The sequence below is a fragment of the Amblyomma maculatum genome, chromosome 1, assembly GCF_055883805.1.
Source record: "Amblyomma maculatum isolate TAMU_Amacu chromosome 1, ASM5588380v1, whole genome shotgun sequence".
Lineage (NCBI taxonomy): Eukaryota > Metazoa > Arthropoda > Arachnida > Ixodida > Ixodidae > Amblyomma > Amblyomma maculatum.
The window spans coordinates 11,399,081-11,420,563 of record NC_139344.1 but is presented as its reverse complement, the minus strand read 5'-3'; the positions used below and the strand labels follow the sequence as shown (position 1 = coordinate 11,420,563).

The window sequence follows — 21,483 nt, the reverse complement described above, 5'->3', positions numbered from 1 at the left end:
TTCTGAATTTTGACAGACGACCGTGCCTCCTGGTGTATAACGAGAGTATTCAATGTAATGGCTTTATTTAAGTGAGCAAAAGTTCAGGGATCAACCAAGTAGCGCCTTTCGCGAGCGCTCGGAGATGCCCTTGTGACCACGTTGCCTCAAAACTTTAAGGAGCCAGAGCAGCAAATTTTTGCACTGTCGGTCACTAGTACATGTTAGCGGACTAGAGAGCTATATAACCAAGTGCACGATATCTGGATACGCGCTTTTAATTAACATGGTTGTCACCATGAGCCACGCAGCGCTGAGCATCAACAAATAACGCGGACATTTTGAATATTCGGAATGCTTCTTTGGTTTTTTATGACCACAAAACACATGAATACACACGCAGGGCAAGTTGAGGACGACGCAAAGAGCTGTGGAATGAAAAATGGTAGATGTAACGTTAAGAGATAGGAAGCCTGCAGAGTGAGTCAGATAAATAACTCAACTTACTGACATTCTTGTGCAAATCAGGAAGAAGTACTTTACAACTCCGATACTGCAGCGCGTAAGATAAGTCAGCCATCACTTTCAGCATCTTCCAGCAGAATTTCACGCGAGGTCTTGGTCCTTTTTGAATTACAAATACAAGTATTCCCTTTGACCTACACAGTGTTCCTACTAAGGGCCGACAGATGGCGCCAGTTAGTGTCCATGCCCAGTAAAATATTATATGAGGAACGCCTGAGGAAATTGGACAGTAACAGATGGGCAGCTAAAGTATTTAAATACCTATACCTAAACAGCGTTGACTCACAATGGAGGAAAAGAACTAGGAAACTAACCAGTAAGTATGCAAGTCACAAGGACGAAGAAATAAACAGCGTTAAGCAACAGGTGAAAAACACAGAAGGTAAAAATTGGATAAATTCGATTGAATAGAAACAGAGTGTGAAATTATACCGAAAGTGAAAAAGGCAGATCAGGGAGGAAGCTTTCTTTCATAACTCAAGAGGCAGTGCCCTACGTTTTGAAGCTAGATCAGGGTGCCTTAGAACACGCAGCTACAAAAAGAAATTTAACAATGAAGATGACGCATGTGCTGTATGTGGTAACTCCAGTGAAACAATTGACCATGTTATACTCGAATGTAATGGTATTCATCCGGATGTCGATGCAGGTGCAGTCATTCTTCCTGAAGCTCTGGGGTTTAGAGATACCAGTGGCCGGGTGAATAAACCGGCGGTGGAAGCTAGCAAAAAACGGCTAGAAGATTGGTGGCTTAAAAGCAGAAAAGGAACATAATGTTAATAATGTAGAAACAAAAATTCAATAAATAGAATGATGGTATAGTTAACCAAAACAATAATTAAGATAGGGAGAAAAATGAGCATGATAGCTACTGCTACCACCCCGTTCCAAAGGGGACGCTCCTATATTCCATCTATCCATCCATCCCAGCTTAGCTGGACGCTAATGTACTACACTTGACCAACCACCCAGCTTGCAAACGTTGAAAGAAACGCGATGTTTCGTGAACCCTTGGCTCATCGTCTTGCCTCGCGTTCCTTTCTCAATTTGCGCTAGCTGATTTTCCATTTTGGTTCTCACCTGAGATACAGAAATGTAGACACGCTGAGGAAACCATTGGGAATGATTTGTGCAGCGACCTTCCTGAAAACCGTTCCTATTTCGAAGAGGTTCTCTGTAAGAGAAAAAATGAGAAAATTTTGGAACTCACTTGAACTCCGCCATTATGGACACGGCGCGACAACGCTAATGGCTCTCGTCTGCGGCTCCCGTTGCAGAACATTGTTCGCGCTCATGAATTTTGATACTCGCTTAATAGTGACCAATATAGTTAATTATCCCTAATTAGTGATCTCTTATTGGTGAAAGAATATGCGTCTCTATTATTTCGCACACTCGTTAACAGAGTCTCAAGCTAGCACATTATGCGAATAATGGCATAATGTGTTGGCATTATGCCATTATTCCTTATATCTGACCCTTATATCTGGCCCGTGGCAGATATAGGGACCCGCTCTTCAACGAAGCAATACGAACGTGTCTTTGTGGCCTATGAAGTAGCATGCCTGATTTGGGATAGGTCCAAGGGCCCCGGAGGATTCCAATTCTATGAAACTGGCTGTTCGAATCGGTAGCGCCGGCCAATGCGGGCCAGTGCAGGCCTATGTCACCTGTCACATGCGAAGGCATGTCACGACTTTTCACTGACTACGTCGACGCCGACAACGCCGGATTGCTTGAAGAACGGGGCCTCCGATTCTATCACGCTAATTGTCAGTATCCATCAGAAACAGCAAAAGCGGCAAATAAGATGAGCAATATAGAAGATGAGCACAGTGCGAGACGTAGGTCCATCCGGGCTGTTCTACCACTGTCCTACTTCGGTGAGCCTATGTGCTAGACGTATCACTGGAAATCCAAAATGCCGGTAAGGAAAAAGAACGCACTCTAACACCGTTCCTGTATTGACTCGGGACCTAGAAATTTAAGGAAATTCGTGCTTGTTGCCCATGTTGAAATGCGCTCGATACATTTATGGTTGCTGCACTGAACGAGGTTAATGTTTTTATCGTTTCTTTTTGTTGCCCTGATTATGAGTTCTTCGATAAAAAGACGCGATTGCCGCGATGCGTAGCGTCTGGTGTAGGCCGGTAATCTAGCAATGCGAGAAAAAAAAAAAAAAGACGGTGAAGCGGCAGACATAGAAACTGAACTAACCGAAGATGATCGCGGAGACAGCATTGGAAGGCCCATTGCCTAAAACGTACACGGACACCATCGCGTCCGCGTTGTATGCTTACCGGCGAATTCAAGCTGCACCATTATGTAGGAGTGTCCGTAAATCACCCAGAGGATGAGAAGCACCTTCAAACCGCCGAGGAAGAGCAGCGGCCGGTTCTTCTCCGTATTCTCGGTGCGCAGCAGGTAGCGCGTGTTGCTCAGCGCGGAGAAGTACAGAAGCGTGCCCAATACCGTGCCATCTGGTGGATACAGGAGCAAGGTTAAAGAGGTCAAGGAAACGCACGGTTTTTACTTGTTGAAAAACAACGAAGAAGCACAAACCAGCTATGTGCCAACAACGCAACTTACGACTGCGTACTGCTCATTACGCGACAGTCATGACGGCGTATGTATTAGCTGCCGGGAGCCCATAAAGGTATGGCTATTCTTATATTTTTAAATAAAAATTGTTTCAAGCTATAGCTTGCTGGTTTCTAGACTGCTGCATACACAGTGAGCAAAATTTTAGTTAGCAATTTGTTTATCGTCACAAAAAAAAAAAGTGCCAAAATGTGTTATTTCTGTACGGAGAACTCATTAGAAACCTTTACTTTTTTTTCTTGGAACTTCAACTGTAAGCGACAAAACATTAAAATATCAACAAATATCAAGAGTGTGGCGATCCAGTGTTGACCGATGTTCTTTTATTTCGATGATCACTTCTTTCCTCTTCGACTTGTATTTACACCATATTTTGTAAATAAAATATAACCAGAATTCTGAACACGGCTGCTTTCATGCGATGGTCGTTGCCATGGCAGGAAGGTTATCACAGTCGCAATCGATAGATAATCACACCCACGTTATCACTGTCTCCTAAATCTTCAGAGTTAAGCCAGCTTCCTCGGACATGCAAAGAAACATTTAATACAAAGCTATTTATCGAAGATACTGCTTTCTCCACTTCTAAACACCCCATTTCAAATCCTTCACGTGACATCTGATGAAGGAGAAAATATTAACTGTTTGAGCTAGAGAAAAATCTGCATTAAGGAGGTGTGAGGATCTTCAAAACCACTTTTTTATTTTTAGACCTATATTGTTTAATCTTACCATGTAAGTGCAGAACAGAATGCTTATTTCAAATATGCATTTACATTTCATGTATCTTATCTCAAGGAAAAGAAATTGCAAAATAACTGTCCTGATTAGGTAATTTCTTACGGGCCAATATAGCAATTTCTCTTTAGAAAAGACCTCTTTTAGAAACATGCAGAGATTTCACATGGTCCATCGCAAATCTTAAAGCTTTTCTTTTTTTTTTTAGTTGTGATATATTAACGATTAGACTAACTTTTCGCTGATTACTGTCAGATGCTTTTTTATTTCTAGCTTTGGTATTTATTTATGATCAAGAAAATGACAGTATATGAATTTCCTTAGCTTAGCATGTGCAGTGCACCTTTTGAAAAGTATACATGCTCCTAAAGAAAGTCTTTTTGATAGGAAATGCCATAATATCCAGTAAGGAACGATCAACTTATTTTGCCGTGTCGTCTCTTCCTGAGATATTTTAAGTCTAGATGTATGATTAAAATCAGCGTATTATTCTTCTCTTGCGTGCTATGATTCAAGAAGATATTTTGAAATAATAAAGAATAAAGAAAGAAAGAAGTGTACCTCGAAGTATATATTCACCAACTTGTATCACTCATTTAAAAAATGCTTTTTGATGCAATCTTCTTGGAAGGAAGCAGAAAAATTTAAAGTCAGGGTCAAGATTGCAGCGCAGCTCGTGGGAGTGATTTTATCGAATAATGAAGCTCTTGTTATATTTTATGCCAGTTCAGACATTAAAGGCCTTAATTTCAGACATTTAATTTCATTCATTTCCTCATATGTTGACCGACTTCTTCCTCATTAACTTTTTTTTATATTCATTTTTTTTTTTTTTAGTTTTAAAGCATGCCTTCTTTTTGGGGAGTAGTTTTAACGATGAAAACAGCTAAATTGTAGTCTATGAAACCTTAAATTGAACTTGAAATGAATATGCTAATGAACTGTAACTATCACACCATATCTCGATTTATTTACAAGAAGTCCGTACAGCACATTCTACCGAGAGTGACTGAACTTTCGTTGCAGAGCACTGACAGCCCACCGCAACCGGGTTCACACTGCAGGAACACAACCGCGGCATGGACAAAGCGCGTCCCCCCATCAAGGCGAAAACGTTTTTCCCAAGAAACTTGTTTCTAAACAGCTTGTCACACTGCACAAACAGCTGAGAAACAAGGCCGGTTGCCGGGGTGTCACTTCGGTATGGCGGACTTCGGCAACAAAAACTAAACACAAACAGCGGCCGCCAGCAGTGTCTGGCTTGTTCGCCGGCCGAGCGAAAATGCCGCCTACAATACAACTGCATTTAACGGCGATTGATCATTTTTGATGGTTTTCGTCCTTCCAAGCAGCACTCGAAAACAAAAAAAAAGGTCCCTTTTATCGCTTTGTTGTATTCCGCGATACGGCGTCTTGCAAACAGTTGGGCAGGGTGCTGTATGGAAACCAGATGTGGCCGCTTCGATTCCCCTCTTCCTTCCGTGCGCAGGAATCGCCCGCGGGAGAGAGCACGCGGGAGCGCTATGGGGACCATACGAGCGACTACGCCTGAGGGACAGCGGAGTAGCGTTGCCGAAGTTGTTTTCTTCAGTGTGACAAGGAATTCGCCAAGTGTTCCCGAAGAAGCTTCCGTTCCGTGTAGCAGGACGACAGAGACGTATTACCGAACAGTTCGTGTTGAAGGGGTGTGACAAGTAGCCAATACTACACGAAAACGCTGTCGCCTGATAGAGTCGACCAACTGTTACCGCAGTGTGAACCGGGTTTAAGACGCGAAGACGACAAAGCGGTTGCGGGTGCGTGAGGATTGTTCGGATTAGCCAGGCGATCTGGTTACAACAGCCCCATTAACTCCCCAAACCGACGGCCGCCAACGTCGGAGCTCCATTCCTACACCGTCGATAGAAGAGAAGTTGATTATAAATACTAAAAGAAAATATAAGCGCCTTTAGTAAAATCTTCAACACTCGAAGGAAAAACGCGCAGTAGAGAAACATAGGCTGGGGCAACAAGGTACGGGGACAGAAAGTTCACTCCAATGCGGTTGCCCATTTTGTATGCGTGCGTATTTTTTCCTGCCCGCTGCGTCACAAAACTTCGACCATAACTTCAACACGCAGCAGGCGCTTTCCCGAGGCAAGCTCGTTTGCCGAAAAAAAAAATTGTTAATCAGGAAAAAAAAATCCCAGAATCCTACGATGAATTCATACTAATATGACGAAATTGCTTCGGAGATACGGAGAGGCGTCCATAGTCATTAGCTGGCGAGGGCGTTTCTCGAATAGTCTGTTGCGGCAGTCCACATTCGATGGTGATGTTTGGTAATTTTGCCTGGCTTCAGATGGCGCAAAGTGCATGCCTATTGCACGCACTGCTATTGTGTAGCATCGGCTCATTATAGCTACGCACACTGGTGTACAAAGCTGCTATCGCTGACTTGGGCAGTGAGCCAATCAGACACCCCTGCACCGGCTTACTACCCCTTGGCGGCACGACGCGCACGCGACTTCGCAATTTCGAGGAGAGGTATTCCAGCTACAAAGTTACAAAAAGCAGCGCTCGTCTACCTACCGATGCAATTAATTATGGTATTGCGCAAGCCTCCATCTGTGGACTTCGACGAAATTTCGCTGATTTGTCTTTGTATTTGTGTGTTTTCCGGCTTGTTTTGACCGTCGGGAATTTTCGCTAAATCACGTGGACATTTACGTTCACTTGTACGGCCCTTTGTTACGTCATGTCTACACGCGGAACGCGTACGCGTGTCACTTGTACGGCCTCGCCACGCGTTCGCCCTCGGCTTATCTAAATTTCTCAGACTATCGCCAGCGCCGGCGCTACTTCGCAGAGTACGAATAGCAGACGAAAAGCGTGCTTTTACGAAGAGGTAAAAGGTCATTTCTGAAAACGAGGATAGAGACGTTGTCCAATTTGATCCGCGGGACAAAAGCGATAATAAACTTGTCCCTATATCGCGCTGTAGTGCAAACAAAAAGTTCAATAACTAGTCGCATTTGTATGTCAACCGCAACCTGGATACCTATCGCGCTCTGTTCAACGAGGAGTATACGCTAATAAACAAAAATGCCAAATTGATTTTGTGTTTATTGGTTCAAGTTAAACGGTTAAGCTATTGAATAGCTTAAGCGTCTAAGTTGAACCCTCTATAGAAGTTACATTCCCATTATATATGCCAGAAAGCGACTTTTCAGATGTATCTAAGCCTTTCTCTAAACGGCCCTACTTAACTACTGAACAAAAACACAACAGTACCTGAAGAGAAACAGAAAATTGAAAGCAATATGGTCATTGTGCTATCATTCGCTTGTAATGAGCGCTGCAGATATAATTATTGTTCATAGACTTCATTCGTGACGAAAGGTAACCCTGCCATGACTTTGGCATCTCTTACCCCTTCGTTTGACGGGGCCAGCAGCTCGTGCTCCCATGATCCACTCGGTCAGCGTAGCCACGATTACCGTAAGAGCGACAATTCCCAGGACTGCCCTAGAATCAGGACGAGGAAAGGCAGGATGAAATAAAGTGGCATACGGTTGTGGCGCGTTTTTTTACTGCAGAAAGCATTTTTATGTGGCACAAACTGCGTCCCCTATAAATACCACTGGCAACTGTACACTTTAGAAAACCGGCGCCATAATTCACCTCCAGTTTGTCAATACTGGTATGATGAAACTGTGGTTACGACGAACAAAAAATAAAGGCCACGAAAAGAGACACCATGAATGCGAATATTGTCGTTTTTTTAACGCTTCTGAATAGTCTCAGGGTCGTGCTTATTATTTCAGTTGTAGCCCTTCAACAAGTGTGACTATAATGGAACTCATAAATGCGTATTCCTCGATCGAGGCGCCATGAAGCTTAACCGTATTTTATTCAGTCGGTCACTTTTTTTTTTTTTACAGTTCGAATAATTCTTTCGTTTTTGGCTTAACAGTTTGCTCATTACCTTCCCGCTGTCATACATTGTTTTTTGTTAATGCATACAGGGCAACGCGAGGCGCACTGCCGAATTTACGTTAATAGCGATCGTAGCGCAGATGAAAACGAGGATGAGAATGAAGTGTTTTGTAAACTAAGACAACCAAAAGGCGATGCAATTTAATTACACAGCGCTGTTCATGTAAAAGATTTTCTCCTCAATTTTTCTTTTTTAACAAAAACATGCGTAAACAAGCAACTACAACGCCTTATGAAAGAGCACTGAAGCAAGTCGAGCCAACGTTTCGACAAGTCCACTTGTCTTCGCCTGAGTTCCCCATTACCCTTGTTTAGTGCTCTTTCATATCATGTAGCCATCTTCTTCCTGTCTTTCTACCCTGCTACTACACATGCAACTCATATTTTAGTGCCGCATGATTCATGGTAAAACCGTAACAAGACAGCATGCTCAGATCAGCTGCGCCTAATCGGACGACCTTATAAGGGGGCGGTGGCGGTAGTCCAGCGTGTTCCCTTAGTCTCTGGGGTACGCCAGGCCTGCTGTGGTAACACTAAGTTTCAAAGTATAGCTACCGTTCCTGAGCTTGCAGGCTATCGACGAAGCCGAATCGACATTTTCAATGTGCGCTGCTTTCAAAGCGTCCAATAGCGTATCCACTTTATAAAGATGGGCAGAGTAGTTGCCGTGGCCCATTTCATAAAGTGGGTATGGCAGGAGATATTTATGAGCATTTCTGAATATTAATGCTATATACATGCCCTATATTTCTGGGGTTCTCATTTTTCGGCACGTAACGCCACTGGAGAAGACGATCCCCTCTTGTTAATCCAGACGTCGAAAAGTTGAACGTACGGTAAGCCCCCTTGCTGCCAGCACAAGACTGCGTGTAAGGCAAATAATAGGTGTACCTCATAAATAATCCTCATTTCGCCGTACACTTGCAGTACCCGGAGTATGTTGACCATATATTTTTCTCATTTTGCCCTGCTGCGAAGATTTTACGCTTCCAAAAGCCTGGAATTGGTATATCAAAATAACGGCTTGAGGGGCTAGTTGGTGCTGCATCTATTCAGAAATGTGGCGCAACAAACACAAACACATCTTCTCCTGTGTTTGTGTTTGTTGCGCCACATTTCTGAATACGCTGGAATTGGTAGCAGCTGTAGCAGACAAAGAATGATAAAGATTGTCAGTGCTCACATCGATGCGGCTTGGAGCTTTGTGATTGTCTTCGGACTGTCTGTGCGGCAACTTCTAACAGTGGAGTCGATCCCGTATTGGTCGAGCACTGAGGGATGCATAAGGAACCAGGTAAGTAAAATAATGCCTCATGCAGTGAAAGTACTTTATGCGGCTGCTTTGTGAAACTTAAAAAAGAACACATGAGTATTTAAGAGCACTGAACAAGGGTTGGGGGGGGGGGGGGGGGGGGGGGGGCTCAGTTCGCAAGCCGAGCCAAGGTTTTCACAAGCGGACCTGTCTTCGTCTGGGCCCAGACCAAGACAAGTCTGCTTGTACAAACCTTAGCTCGGCTTCCGAACTGAGCATTGGCTTTTCATTTCGAGCATTTTTACATCCATGAGAACCATTATTCAAATTTTTTATTTTTCCAATTATTTTAAGTACTCAATCGATCAATAGCAAACTCTTAAATGTTTTAGTTATAAACATCAATCATTGGCTTTTTTATTTTCAGCCATTTGACATCTTCGAACCCTCTTTTCCCTATTTTTTTTTTCATTTTTATTGCTTTAATTCGTCAAATAATCAGTTAATTAGAATCGTTTTATTAGCACGTCATCGCCTATTCCACATCAATCAATCAATCACTACAGCCACAAATTACCATGTTGCGACTTTTTAACGCAACCCCCGATTATTTTCGACGCATGATGCCTACAACTACAAGTACTACTACTACGACCCTGACTGCTTTCGGCGGAACGAGCACTATAAGCCATCTCTTAATAGAGAATCTGGTGCATGGCAACGTGCGCATAGCTTTGAATAAAAACGTACAACCGCACGATAAGTACAGACGAGCCCTATGCGACCTGCAACACAAGAATTGTGGTTGATACGCAAATGACGAGGCAGCCCGCGTCCCACGACTCTTGCTCAAGATAATTAAATCCCGCTGAACACTGCCCTGACTGGTGGTACTCATCACCCCAGCATCATCATTCCAAAAACCAGCACTCGTATCGTATGTAGCCGTGGCGTTGAAATTCGTAACGAGAGCGACTGTATAGTGCACGTAGACGAGACGCGAACAGTGCGGATCGTCCCTTTTTCATTTTTACGGCTACCGGCTTTTGTCCAGTTTTATCGCAAGTTTTTCACTATGACATAATTTCGTTTATATGTTCCTTTATCCAAGATTTGCCTTCTTTGGGGGTAAAAGACTACATGCACACATTTCTTGGCACTCTACTTGGCACCAGCAACTAGCGCCATCAATCGGTAGCCAATATAGCGAACATCACATAATTGAACAGGATTAAAATTGAGAGTTGAGCTAGTTGCTGCGACATTCTTAAAAACATAGCACAACTTCCCGATTTATCGAGCAGTTGCGCTGTGTTTCAAGCAGTTGATAGCGCTATTCGCGTCAATTCGCTTGTCCTTCGTCCGTCGCGCTGCGTTTTTAATGGCACGTCAAAATGTACATACTATTGTCATACGCTCCTCAGAAGCTGCGAACTAAAATTTATTATTACACTAACACCAAACAGTTTTGAAAGCGATAGGTAATTGACGGGGTGTACCAAGCATATAATATTTCCGCTCATGGTAGAAGAAAATAGCACAGGAGACGGGGCGCTCCTGTTGTGTATACTGACTTGTCCTATCTCCTGCGCTATTTTCTTCTACCATGATCAGTCACCAACTCGCCCCGCAACGCACTTTGATGCAATATTTCCGCTGTCATTCTTTTATGATCAGTGCTACGCAACACATTGTGACAGCCACAAAAGAAGCAATGTTTCGCATTTTCTGCGCTTGTGACGCTTGTGCGCACATTTAGCGTGTAGTAAATCTCGCAAAGCTTCGCGAACCATCCAATAGTTTTAACAGAAAAATTTCAACAGCTGCAGCGCTTCGCCGGAGCACTATAGGAATTCGGCTAATAAAAGAAGCCCGCCTGGTATACGTACTTTTCGTGGCCAGCATTTGGAGATCTTCTGTGCTGCATGTGGACGGGGTGCAGATCCCGACGCGATAATCTGTGCTTGCGAATTTCTCGCGTGTCGTCCTCGTAAGGGGGTTTTCGCGCCCCTGCAGAGTAAAAGCAATTTCCGGCGCATTTTAGTGAAACGCAGTAAACTACTCACTCCTTCGGAATGTTACTACTCATGGGTCACACCTAATACATCTTACATCTTCATTTGAGATGTGTGCGTAATGCTCTGTACATGTATTTTGCAAGAAGTGAGACCGAAAGTGGAGAATGTACACAGCTTAAATGTTTCGCAGAAAACAGCTCAAATAAACTTTTTTCTTTGGTCTCGACAAAATCAATGTTGTATTGTTGTACAGCGGCGCTGACTTTACGGGGTCATTAAAAACATCCTTTTTTGTTTGTTTTTTTGTTCTCTTTACTGAAATGAATTATGAACCTTGTAGAATGAGCTGTACAGCCGCAGTCGCTGCATCTCCAATCTGCCAAGTCAACTAGTGAACATCGTTTCAGAGGATGGAACACGCATGCTCCTTCGTATTTTTACGCTTTTAAGTCGTCTGGTTTGTTCGATCGCCCAGAAGCTTTCTTTTTTACAGACCCGCATCCCGATACATTTTGGCGCTGACTGCACATAGAGTTTTACACTTTTCTGTCAGAGCTCAGCGATTAAATTTGTCATGAAAATTCAAAATAGAGAAGACCAAATGCGAGTACGTCAGCACTTACGCAAACGTAATATAGCAGATCATTTTGGTTAAGTCAACGTATTTAAATATTGTAGTAAGAGATCCACGCCATCACTTAGATCGGCATGAGCAAGATTCACTAAGCAGACGGCAGGTACAGAAGTAACCATAAGTTGAAATTCACCAATCCTGGTACTAACGACGACTATCCGATCGCATTACGAGTGAGAAATATGCAAACAGGAGCTCCGAAGGTGGTATCCTACGTAAATTCGAACTTATGAAGAGGCCTAGACTCCAATTAATGAGCCTTTATTGAAAGTATCTTCGGGTAAGCGGGTTCCACAGAACCGAGTTCTATTGATTGAAATTCTATTTCATAGCACTGGATTTATTCAAACTTCAGGTAATATAAATTTTATTTAGACTTAATCCTTTTTAATAAGACCTAGCTCTGCTTCAGCAGACTTCACTTTATAACAATTCTTGTAATACAACATCTAATAAGGACTAACCTAACAAAAACATTTTATGGAACTCTATTGGGAAGAAGTCGTTGAACCCAACGTGAAATACTCTTCAGTTCTCTTGAATGCAACCAGCCTAGCAGAGGACACTGAGCGGAAATAATAGCCCTATCTTCATCGTCCCTTATGGTTGTACCACTCGAGAAAAGTCAAATCTATTCCCGAATTCAAAGGTGCATCCAATACCCACTTGTATGAAAGGAAAAATTCATTTCTGATATATTCAAAAATTTCCATGTGTCACCAACTTTCCCTAGTCTGACAGTGAAATGCTTCCAGAAAGAATATATATAGATATATATATATATATATATGGTTTCTGGGAGCATCTCACTGTCAGACTAGGGAAAGTTGGTGACACATGGAAATTTTTGAATATATCAGAAATGAATTTTTCCTTTCATACAAGTGGGTATTGGATGCACCTTATATATATATTACGCATTATTTCAAAAACGTTCACTATATTTCGCCTTTTCGGCAGATGAGGTGTGCAGAATGGTTTTACTGTGAACAGCTGAGATGGCACGATTGCAGTACGATGTATACCTGATTTTAGCAACAAGGATGTCAACGAAAGGATGGTGCCTGTTTATCCCTCGACTCCGCAGAATGCACATCCTGTCAGTATTAAGCATAATATGCTTAAATAAAAACTGAGGGTGCTCATGGCTTCGTGAAACAATTTTTGGCTCGTAAAACGGAAGCACTAAGGTGACTTATGCGATTACGACAGAGAAAAAGGGTCACTTACCATAAGTTCTCCGATCTCGTTGAATTTTGCGATAATCGATTTGAAGCCCTCGTCGGGTGGCTCGAAGTGCAAGGAGCAATACTGGCCCCTTATTGTCTTCTCGCCTTTGCTGTTGACCACACTGGTATGAAGGCATTGCTCGTATGAGCCGAGGTTGACAAGGCCACCTTCGAACAGGTTGTTCGGCAGAAATCCGTTCGACAGGACCACTGAAACACATACAGGGATTTGTGATGCTTCCTGCCTTATAGGAGTTTTATAGGTTTAATTGTTCCCTGGAGTAAGTCGGCCTAAATAGGTTTGCAATTAAATATCCACAGATTAGTAAACACTAGCTTTAATTTCCTAAATGAATGTATCTCGGTTTAGTATGGCGTACGCAAACATACACTAAGAGATAACGTAGGTTAAAAAAATGTCGTGATTCGATGACCGATTGATTGAAACACGGCTTCTACTTAAAGCCCTGGGTGTACACATTGCTTCCAATTTACGTACGCTCGCTAGTTTAGCGAACGTGACCGTTGCATGAGCAAAGAGATGCCGTTTCGAAAATGCCTCCTTTCCTAAAAACCTGACGGCGTTACTACGGTTGAAATTATTGCTACTTCTCCGCTTACATACGTTGAACCAAACGTGCAGATGTGGCACACAGCGTAAAATCTCCCAAAATACTTCCGTATGATGTTTTCGGATAGCCAGTGCTGCGCACTTCGTGAACGCTTATTTCACTCCGAATCCCGGCCTCGGCGGCCGCTTTTCGATGGAGGCGAAAAGCAAAGCTCCCGTGTGCTGTGCAGTGCACGTTAAAGAACCCCAGGTGGCCGAAATTTCCGGAGTCCTCCACTACGGCGTCTCTCATAGCCTGAGTCGCTTTGGGACGTTAAACCCCACAAACCAAACAAACTTATTTCACTGCGGTATCGATAAAGTAACCCCGTCTTCGCAAACTGGCCTGTTGCGTTTTCAAAGCTGAGAACATCCGCTAGTTCTCATCTATATTCCGCATTTAGAGGATAAGAAATGTGATTTATTTTACGCCTTAGGAGCACTGCTGTGCAAAACTTTCCGCTTCAGACCGATCAGAGTTGCATCTTGCTTCATGTTTGAACCCAGATTCATATTTCCTGTAAAAATAAGAGTTCCTGTTCTGTTTCCTTGCTCTTGCGCATCTGAAAAAAATCTGCGCATCTGAATAAAAACTGAGCGCTGCCATGCACTATAGAAGCGCTTCGGTTTGCTGGCTATGAGTAGGTTAATTTTCACAATCCATCCGATAAAGCTTGCGAAAAAACTCAACAGTTTGTTTAAAAAAAAAAAAGGAATTGTTTTGCTTTATTGCCAATTTACCATAAAAAAATTGGACTCCTTTTATTATATACAAGAATTAATATTTCAAATTGGTACCACAATTTCGGCTTTGGAGATAGGAGATACTATTGTAAGAGAGGCTTTCATTGCAGCCCATCCTTCGTCGAACTGAAGGGACGTGTAGAGCCGAACAGTGAAAAGACAGTTGCAATCCACTTGGGCGCCCGTTAAAACAATACCATCCAAGAACACTTCTACCGCAAATTCTGCAGCGTTGTTGTACTAATTTTAGCATGAAAGCCACATAAGTGGAAGCTCCGCAGTTACATTTTTGTTTCTGCGGGAGGGGGGGGGGGGGGGGGGGGGGGGGGCATCTGCTGCCCCAAGGTGTGCCAGGCCTCTTCACTTTCATAAGCTGTCATATCCCGAGAGGTATGCCGGTGAATGTCCATAAAAAAAAAAAGAAAAACAGCAGCAACTTGCGTGTGTGCCAAGAAAGGGGGTCGTTCATTAATGCCAAAGTTTGTCCCTCCCACGCAGCTCGCTATGGAGCCCTGAATAAAGTATGAGCAATAAATTGAACCCATTAATATGCTATAATGTGGCGCACAATTCGAGGAAGATGCTTCCTACCTCCGTAGGCAGCGCCTAATCCATAATCATAGCCCACGAGCTCGTCAACTGCGCAGATGCAATTCCAAAGACTCTGTTTGCTTCAGCGTGGACTCAAAATGCTATCCACACGCCAGGATAAAGTACAAGCTTGTTCAAAGTACGGCTTGTGAAACATCACAATCCAGGGGCATTCCCAAAATGTGAGGAGGTAAGGGATGATCTAAGGCCGGAAAAAATAAAAACAAAAAGGATATCGTCTCAGTAAAGCAAAAAGGGGAATTTCGTTTCAGCATGCTGCGCACGTACTGGGGTGGCAGGAGAAGCTGTGAAATCCACACATCCTTCCACGTGTCAGCCTTGGAATTCGTGAAGAACCTGCCCCTGCCAAGGCGTCTCTTCTCATCCTTTGTCGCTGTTTTAACTAAGCTCATTTAAATTGGCAGCTTATCTTTGCCTCTTGAAGCGCGCCGTGGGTTTTTGTGTGGAAAGATCGCATCGGAATGCTCTGATTGATACAACAGCTTTTGTTCGTTCTGATCTTCAAGTACCAACGGTGACGCCGACACAAATTGTTTTTCGGAACTATGCATTACGCGCGGTGAGAAGCAATGGCTCACGATTTGCGAGTTGTTTTTCTCGGGACTATACGGCGGGAGCCTTAGAAAGGGCCACTATTTCACATCACAATCCCACATTCGAGGCACGTATGTCTTCGGTTCCTTTTTCATTGTGGTGCTTTTCTGCCTGCACTCAGGCAACGTAAGCACATCGTATCCTAGTAAGGCCACAGCTTGGCGGGGCTGTGTCTCGCTAAGCTGTCTGCAAAGCAGTGTGTCGGCGTCAATACCTAGTTACGTGACGACGGTTTGCTCAGTTCGCAGAGATCCGTTGCAACACTCACTTCAATGGCCTCCTGCTTCTAGCTTGGCGCATGTTATGATGCAGTGCGGCTTTGTGCTAACGCCACATCCGATGGCGCAGCTACTTCAGCGGTCATATACGCTCGATCGGCTGCGTTCTTGTAACAGACCCATCAGGCTATCGCAATTGGCAGCCGCGCTTAGAGGCTGCAAAAACCTGGAACGTACTACGCTGAAGTACTCAAGTTCGCCAATGTTCCTCGAAAAGGTCGCTAGCAGCAAAGCGTGTATTTTTGTTCTACGGTCCTGTTAGATCAATATCGACAGAATTAGAAACGCCACACCTCAAGCCGAATTTTTAGGCATGAAATCTGCTGATAGCTCCCATTTTCGGCAATAAGGCAAATGTCGTCCGAAAACTGCTGTGAACCTGAAGGTGAACATGAGACTGAAAAGGACGCGGGGAACATGAAAAAGATACTAAAACTATTCCGATTATCTTTCCGTCTCTACGGTAAGCAGCAAAGGGAAAAAAAAAAAGTAATGTTTTATATATAGCTGTGAACGGGGGTTGTGCCTGCGTTGGTTTTTAACAGCTTCATTACCAGCGTCCTTTCGCTATTTAGCCGGGCGCCACATCAGCCTCCAACGCTTCATATTCCTCACTGCTAGCCTCCAGCGCTATGTCATAAGATTCGCAAGCTCTCACCTACTCTTTCTGAGCGGCAAATGTTATTATATTGATTCCTTTTCAACGCGCGCTATTAGAATAAACAAATCACTTAAAATTTATATATGCGTTAGAGTACACTCTGAATTAATATATATATATATATATATATATATATATATATATATATATATATATATATATATATATATATATATATATATATATATATATATATATATATATATATATATATATATATATATATATATATTAAGCTCATCCCGGAACGCTTTTTGTTTTTCTGTCCTTGAAAAACAGGTGCGCATCGAATCGAGTAAACACTGTAGCCAAGGCCCCCGAAGGTCGCACGAGCGTTTTGCAAGCTTGCGACTCTAAACGCTCTGCCCGGCACGAAAAAGAGAAGCAGCAGAACTCGGCCGCTCCTAACGCTTCAAAGTGATGAAGCAAGCCGAGCGAGCTCATGAGCTGAAAAAAGCCGTCTCATGGTCGCGCGTGGAGGCGTCTCAAGGCAGGAGAACAGCCTGGGACACAATGTACGTTGCCGACTTCGAAACCCAAATAGGGTCCAAGACAGGCATACGTTCAGCAGCCAAAGACGTGACCAATTCCCTAGTGCGGCTATCTGCATCTGTGAGCCCCCATAAATACGCTACACCTTCCTTGCGGTACGATGGTACATAATTATTTTTTCTACGTTGAACGATGAAATTTGGCTTGTGATGATGTCAGCTTCCTTAAAGAGTGCGTTGCAAATTCTCAACGCGAAGGCGAGAGTTCGTAAGCCATGTATTCGAAAATATTGGGTAAACACTGGCTACTTTCAACGTCTTTGAATTCGGCACGTGAGGTAACGTGGCAATGTGGCCTGCAACTGGAAGTAGTAGTTCTTGCCAGCGGTATAGCTTCTTCCTTGATGCAACGACCGTCAACACTACTTGCGTCGTATGGGCGTGACAGGGCTGTTAAACAAGGCTCAGCTACCCGAGGTGCTACTGGTCGACCAGCGGGGGCCCCTCGCCGATTTAGCCAGTGCGGGTAAACCGGACATTCACGGGCACCAACCATATTCTAATATTCGATGCCTGTCCTGCACATCTTACGCGCACGCGAAAGAGGAATAAAACCCCCGCTTAAGGCGTGTGAAAAAACACAATCCACTTTGCCGGACCACTTGGCGGCGCAGCAGCCTTCTTTCTTCACTCTCTCTTTATCTGAGCCCCACATACCTCTCCTTCATAGGACTAAAGCCGCACCTTCGCTCCGCCCTTTAGCGCAAACGTTCCTTGTAATCCCTATCATTTTTACTGGAATCATTGCACGCACCCAATAGCTATTTGCCCAGCTCATGAAGGAAAATGACATGTATGCATCGGTATGTGTCGCTTAGAAAATATGAATGACACACTGTTCTTCGGGACAGAACGGCCATTTGACCAAGGATGACACAAATGAGGGCCAGCAATTAAGTCACTCTCAGCGAGCGGTGACATTGGCCGCTTGGGCATGCAGCTAGCTTAATTGCATCATAGTATCCCATATCCCGTGTACGATAGATTCACTCAACGCGAACGTTAACCTTTTTCACCTGTATATGCCCATCACCATTGTAATATATATATATATATATATATATATATATATATATATATATATATATATATATATATATATATATATATATATAAATGGAGGGGAAATGAGGGTGCTCGTTATAATGCATGAAGGAAAGAAGCGGCGAACAGTCGGCGACGCCAAGGAAAGCATTGGGGATTGTACTTTATATCTTTTTTTTTTTCATTTTTACTTTGGTAACTACATAAAATAGTAATATAATCTGATTAGGGGAAAGATAATTAAACACAAAGTAGAAGGAAAACAACGTGCCGATGGTGGCAACCGAACCCACGACCTCCGAATGTCGCGTCCGGTGCTCTTTCAACTGAGCTACATCGGCCGCTGACCCACCTGCTACTTTCTTGGGTATTAATGTTGCCTGTATACGAACGTTGAAAGTGTTCACCAGAGAGTGTTCACCAGTGAACACTCTCTGGTGACCAAAAAGTTCCAAAAAGTTACTTTATTGAATGGCGCTTGGAGCGTGGGCATCTGATCTTGCTTTAAGTGGGATAACCGCACTCACATATCACTTGATATTTAACTGCCGAAAATGATACGTCGGTTGCGAAAGGGGAACTGCCTACACATCCTTGCTTTTCTCTCTTTAGGTACTATACTTTTAGTTGATTCTTTATTTAACGACCATGAAAGTATACGCAACCTAAACCATCTGCTGGCATTTTACATTCGGTCATGTTTTTTTTTTTATGGATAACACTCACCTTTTCCAGCGTATGTCCATTTGTGATGTTGTACTGCTTACTCCTCACTTACACATCTTATACGGACATATCCAAACATATGCTAGCTCACCCGAAGAGAATCTGAACTCACTAGACTTCGGTTAGCTAAGCTGAATTAGTGGCGCTCACACTTTTCTTTTTCTTTTTTTGCAGGCATAACTACCCACTACATAGGCAAAACGCCCCTTTCTAAAAAAGAAAGAAAAAAAAAACCAGTCATACGCTCGATCATTGTTAAACAAGATTAACATCTTGAACGTAAGAATAGTTCACGGAGTGCCTTGTACGGAGCACTTGAGCCATGTTTTTCGGAGCGAAGAAATCACACTTAAAAAAAAAAACAAAAAAAAAAACGCTATTGAGCTTCACGGGCAATGCTTGCAGCCGAAGCAGACATGGGTGCAGCCGGAGCAGACATACAAACGAAGCCGGCACAAACACAGTGCGTTCCTCATGTAGCGGCTGTTTTGAGATTTCACTTTCAGTGCTCCCGCACTTCATCATACAGCTTCATACAATGGGTGATTGAACCAATTCACACAGTACTTACTAATGCTCGCTCTGTACACGGAAAAAAGCAATCAATCAGATGCATTTATGCTGGGGAAATCCAATCGCGTCCTTAACAGGTGCGCATAAAGAACTAACTGACAAACCGAATAGCAGTAACCACAAAGCACAATGAGCCATATTTGCCGTGCGTGTGGTTAGCACGTTATTTATTTGCCTTTAATGAAGCTTAAGCAGCAGCTAATATTCTTTACCGTAGTTTGAACTGCCTTGTCTGTGAGCGCGCTTCGCAGCTATGTAGTACCGCCGTCAGCTCGCTTAACACGAACGCTCGAGCGCATTACCGGAACAGACACCAATTAGCGTCGTTCAACGCTTGCCCTTGGGTCCGAGACCATGCTGTGTACTGAACCGGTGGTGATAGCGGATGTCCTGTAGTCACCTTAACCTGACGTCGGTCCCCACGGACAGCGCTGAGCGGGGCTGATACCCGTCGAGGCCACTCGCTTTAGCGTTCGTATTAAGCTTGCTGGCGGCGGTACAGGGACGGTTACGCACTCCCAGCCCGTGATTTAGGCGCCAATCCATCTCTTGTTAACACTTGCATTGCCATGCGGGGCCAGCCAGCAGGCGCACGCTAAATGTGGAGATAATGCGCACGACCAGAAATACTAACATTTTCGTCTTCCGTATTATTGTGAATTCACTACCCCCGAAGCACGAAACTGGTGCTGCCACGATTCCCAGAGTTGTCCCATGTTTCTTCTCTGATATAAGCTGCCAATCGAACCCGTTTGAAGACTTATAGCTTCCGAAAACAAACGAGGTTGTAGGCAACAAAGCGCGTCGTCTCGTTTTCCTTTCTATTAACTTCCAGTCATAACACGTGCCCCCTCCCCCCCCCCCCCCTCCCCAAGAAAAAAAAGAAAATTAAATGCTCATATAGCCCTTAAACCCGCACTGATCAAGCGCGTTTCTAAGATGAGAGACAAGCGTGTGCACTACGGGCGACTTTGCGCACCGCAGCGGCGAAAGAGGGGGTCAGGCTATTCCCGTTTTCGCCGCATCACGGGCGCTAAGGTTAATTCCTTCACGAAGAAGGCACTTGGTCGTGCGAATGGTTCTTACTCTTAATCGCCCAGGCATCCTTTTTCTTTACTCCCATGAGAAGCTTCACGAGGCTAGCCGTGCAGGCGACGCTCAGCTCCGGGCTCATGATCACTTCCGATACGCTGGGTAGAAACTTTGAGACCAGCACTTTGGCCACTTCTTCGACGTCGGCGCCCAAGCTTTTGAAGGTTACCGTCGTCGGGGCATAGGTCGTTGGGGCAGAGGTCCTCGTCGACGTTCTCGCAGAGGTCGTGTCTACATTGGCCGCTCCTCTGACGAAGCTCGGGAACGTCGACGAAGCGGCGCAGAGCAACAACAAAACACGCATTGTCCGCTGAGCACTCATGACGGCTGCCGAGTTGATGCGGCTCGCGAACGCTGGTCCCTCCGCGGTTGAAACACAACAAAACAGGACGATATTTCGTTCACAGCCGAGCAAGCTGCGCGGAAGCGCTGCGGTATAATATAGCTTCGTCGCTTTCCTCCTCTCCCCTTTTCCTTTCGCTCCCCTCTCGCTCTTGGTTCGTAATTCGTGAAGAGCTGAGCAGGAATTCGCGGATCGTTAAGAAGTGCGGAGCGAAACGTTTATAAAGAAGAGAAAAAGCAAGGGGTCCGAAAACGAGTGTCTTCGCGGTGACGTCGATCCGCAAAGGCTTTCCGACTGGTTCGCGAGGGGTGCTTCGCCGAAGGACCTTGGCTGACCGGGGGCGACCACCGGCTGACGAGCGACGCCCATCCAGTTTCGCATATCGGGGCTGCCCGGTTGTCTGAGCCAGGTACGCGGGCAAAGCTTTCCATTTCCTTCGCTCTGCATCTCGCTCTCTTTTCGTTTTCTCCCTCTCGTTTTCACTCACCCAAAGTTGGTCATGTCGAAAGCGAAAGGCTCGCCGCAAAGGCGACCTGCGTGAGTGGACCTATCTCCGCGCCCGCGGACATGATGGGAGGGGAGATAAAAAAAAAAAAGAAGCAAAAAGCTAAGGAACGATTATAACGTTACCCGCATCAATGATGTGCGGCCTATCACTCGACCGAGATTTTATTGTGGCTAGATACCTTTTTTTTTCTTCT

General features: G+C 44.2%; 1 protein-coding gene across 2 annotated transcripts in view; it reads right to left on the bottom strand.

Annotated features, from left to right (window-relative positions):
- LOC146201656 (nose resistant to fluoxetine protein 6-like) overlaps positions 1 to 21,483 on the bottom strand; it is a 60,054-nt gene that overhangs the window by 13,864 nt on the left and 24,707 nt on the right. Inside the window, exons 1-7 of one of the 2 annotated variants that reach the window (XM_084583355.1) lie at positions 20,434 to 21,084; positions 12,956 to 13,164; positions 10,963 to 11,083; positions 9,005 to 9,092; positions 7,256 to 7,350; positions 2,805 to 2,984; positions 1,585 to 1,678 (exon numbers count right to left, since the gene is read on the bottom strand). In XM_084583355.1, the coding sequence (XP_084439481.1) occupies positions 1,585 to 1,678; positions 2,805 to 2,984; positions 7,256 to 7,350; positions 9,005 to 9,092; positions 10,963 to 11,083; positions 12,956 to 13,164; positions 20,434 to 20,761 (1,115 nt within the window). In that variant the 5' untranslated portion in view covers positions 20,762 to 21,084. Of the gene's footprint in view, positions 1 to 1,584; positions 1,679 to 2,804; positions 2,985 to 7,255; positions 7,351 to 9,004; positions 9,093 to 10,962; positions 11,084 to 12,955; positions 13,165 to 20,433; positions 21,085 to 21,483 lie in introns of those variants that run through there. The other variant, XM_084583362.1, reaches the window with a different exon arrangement.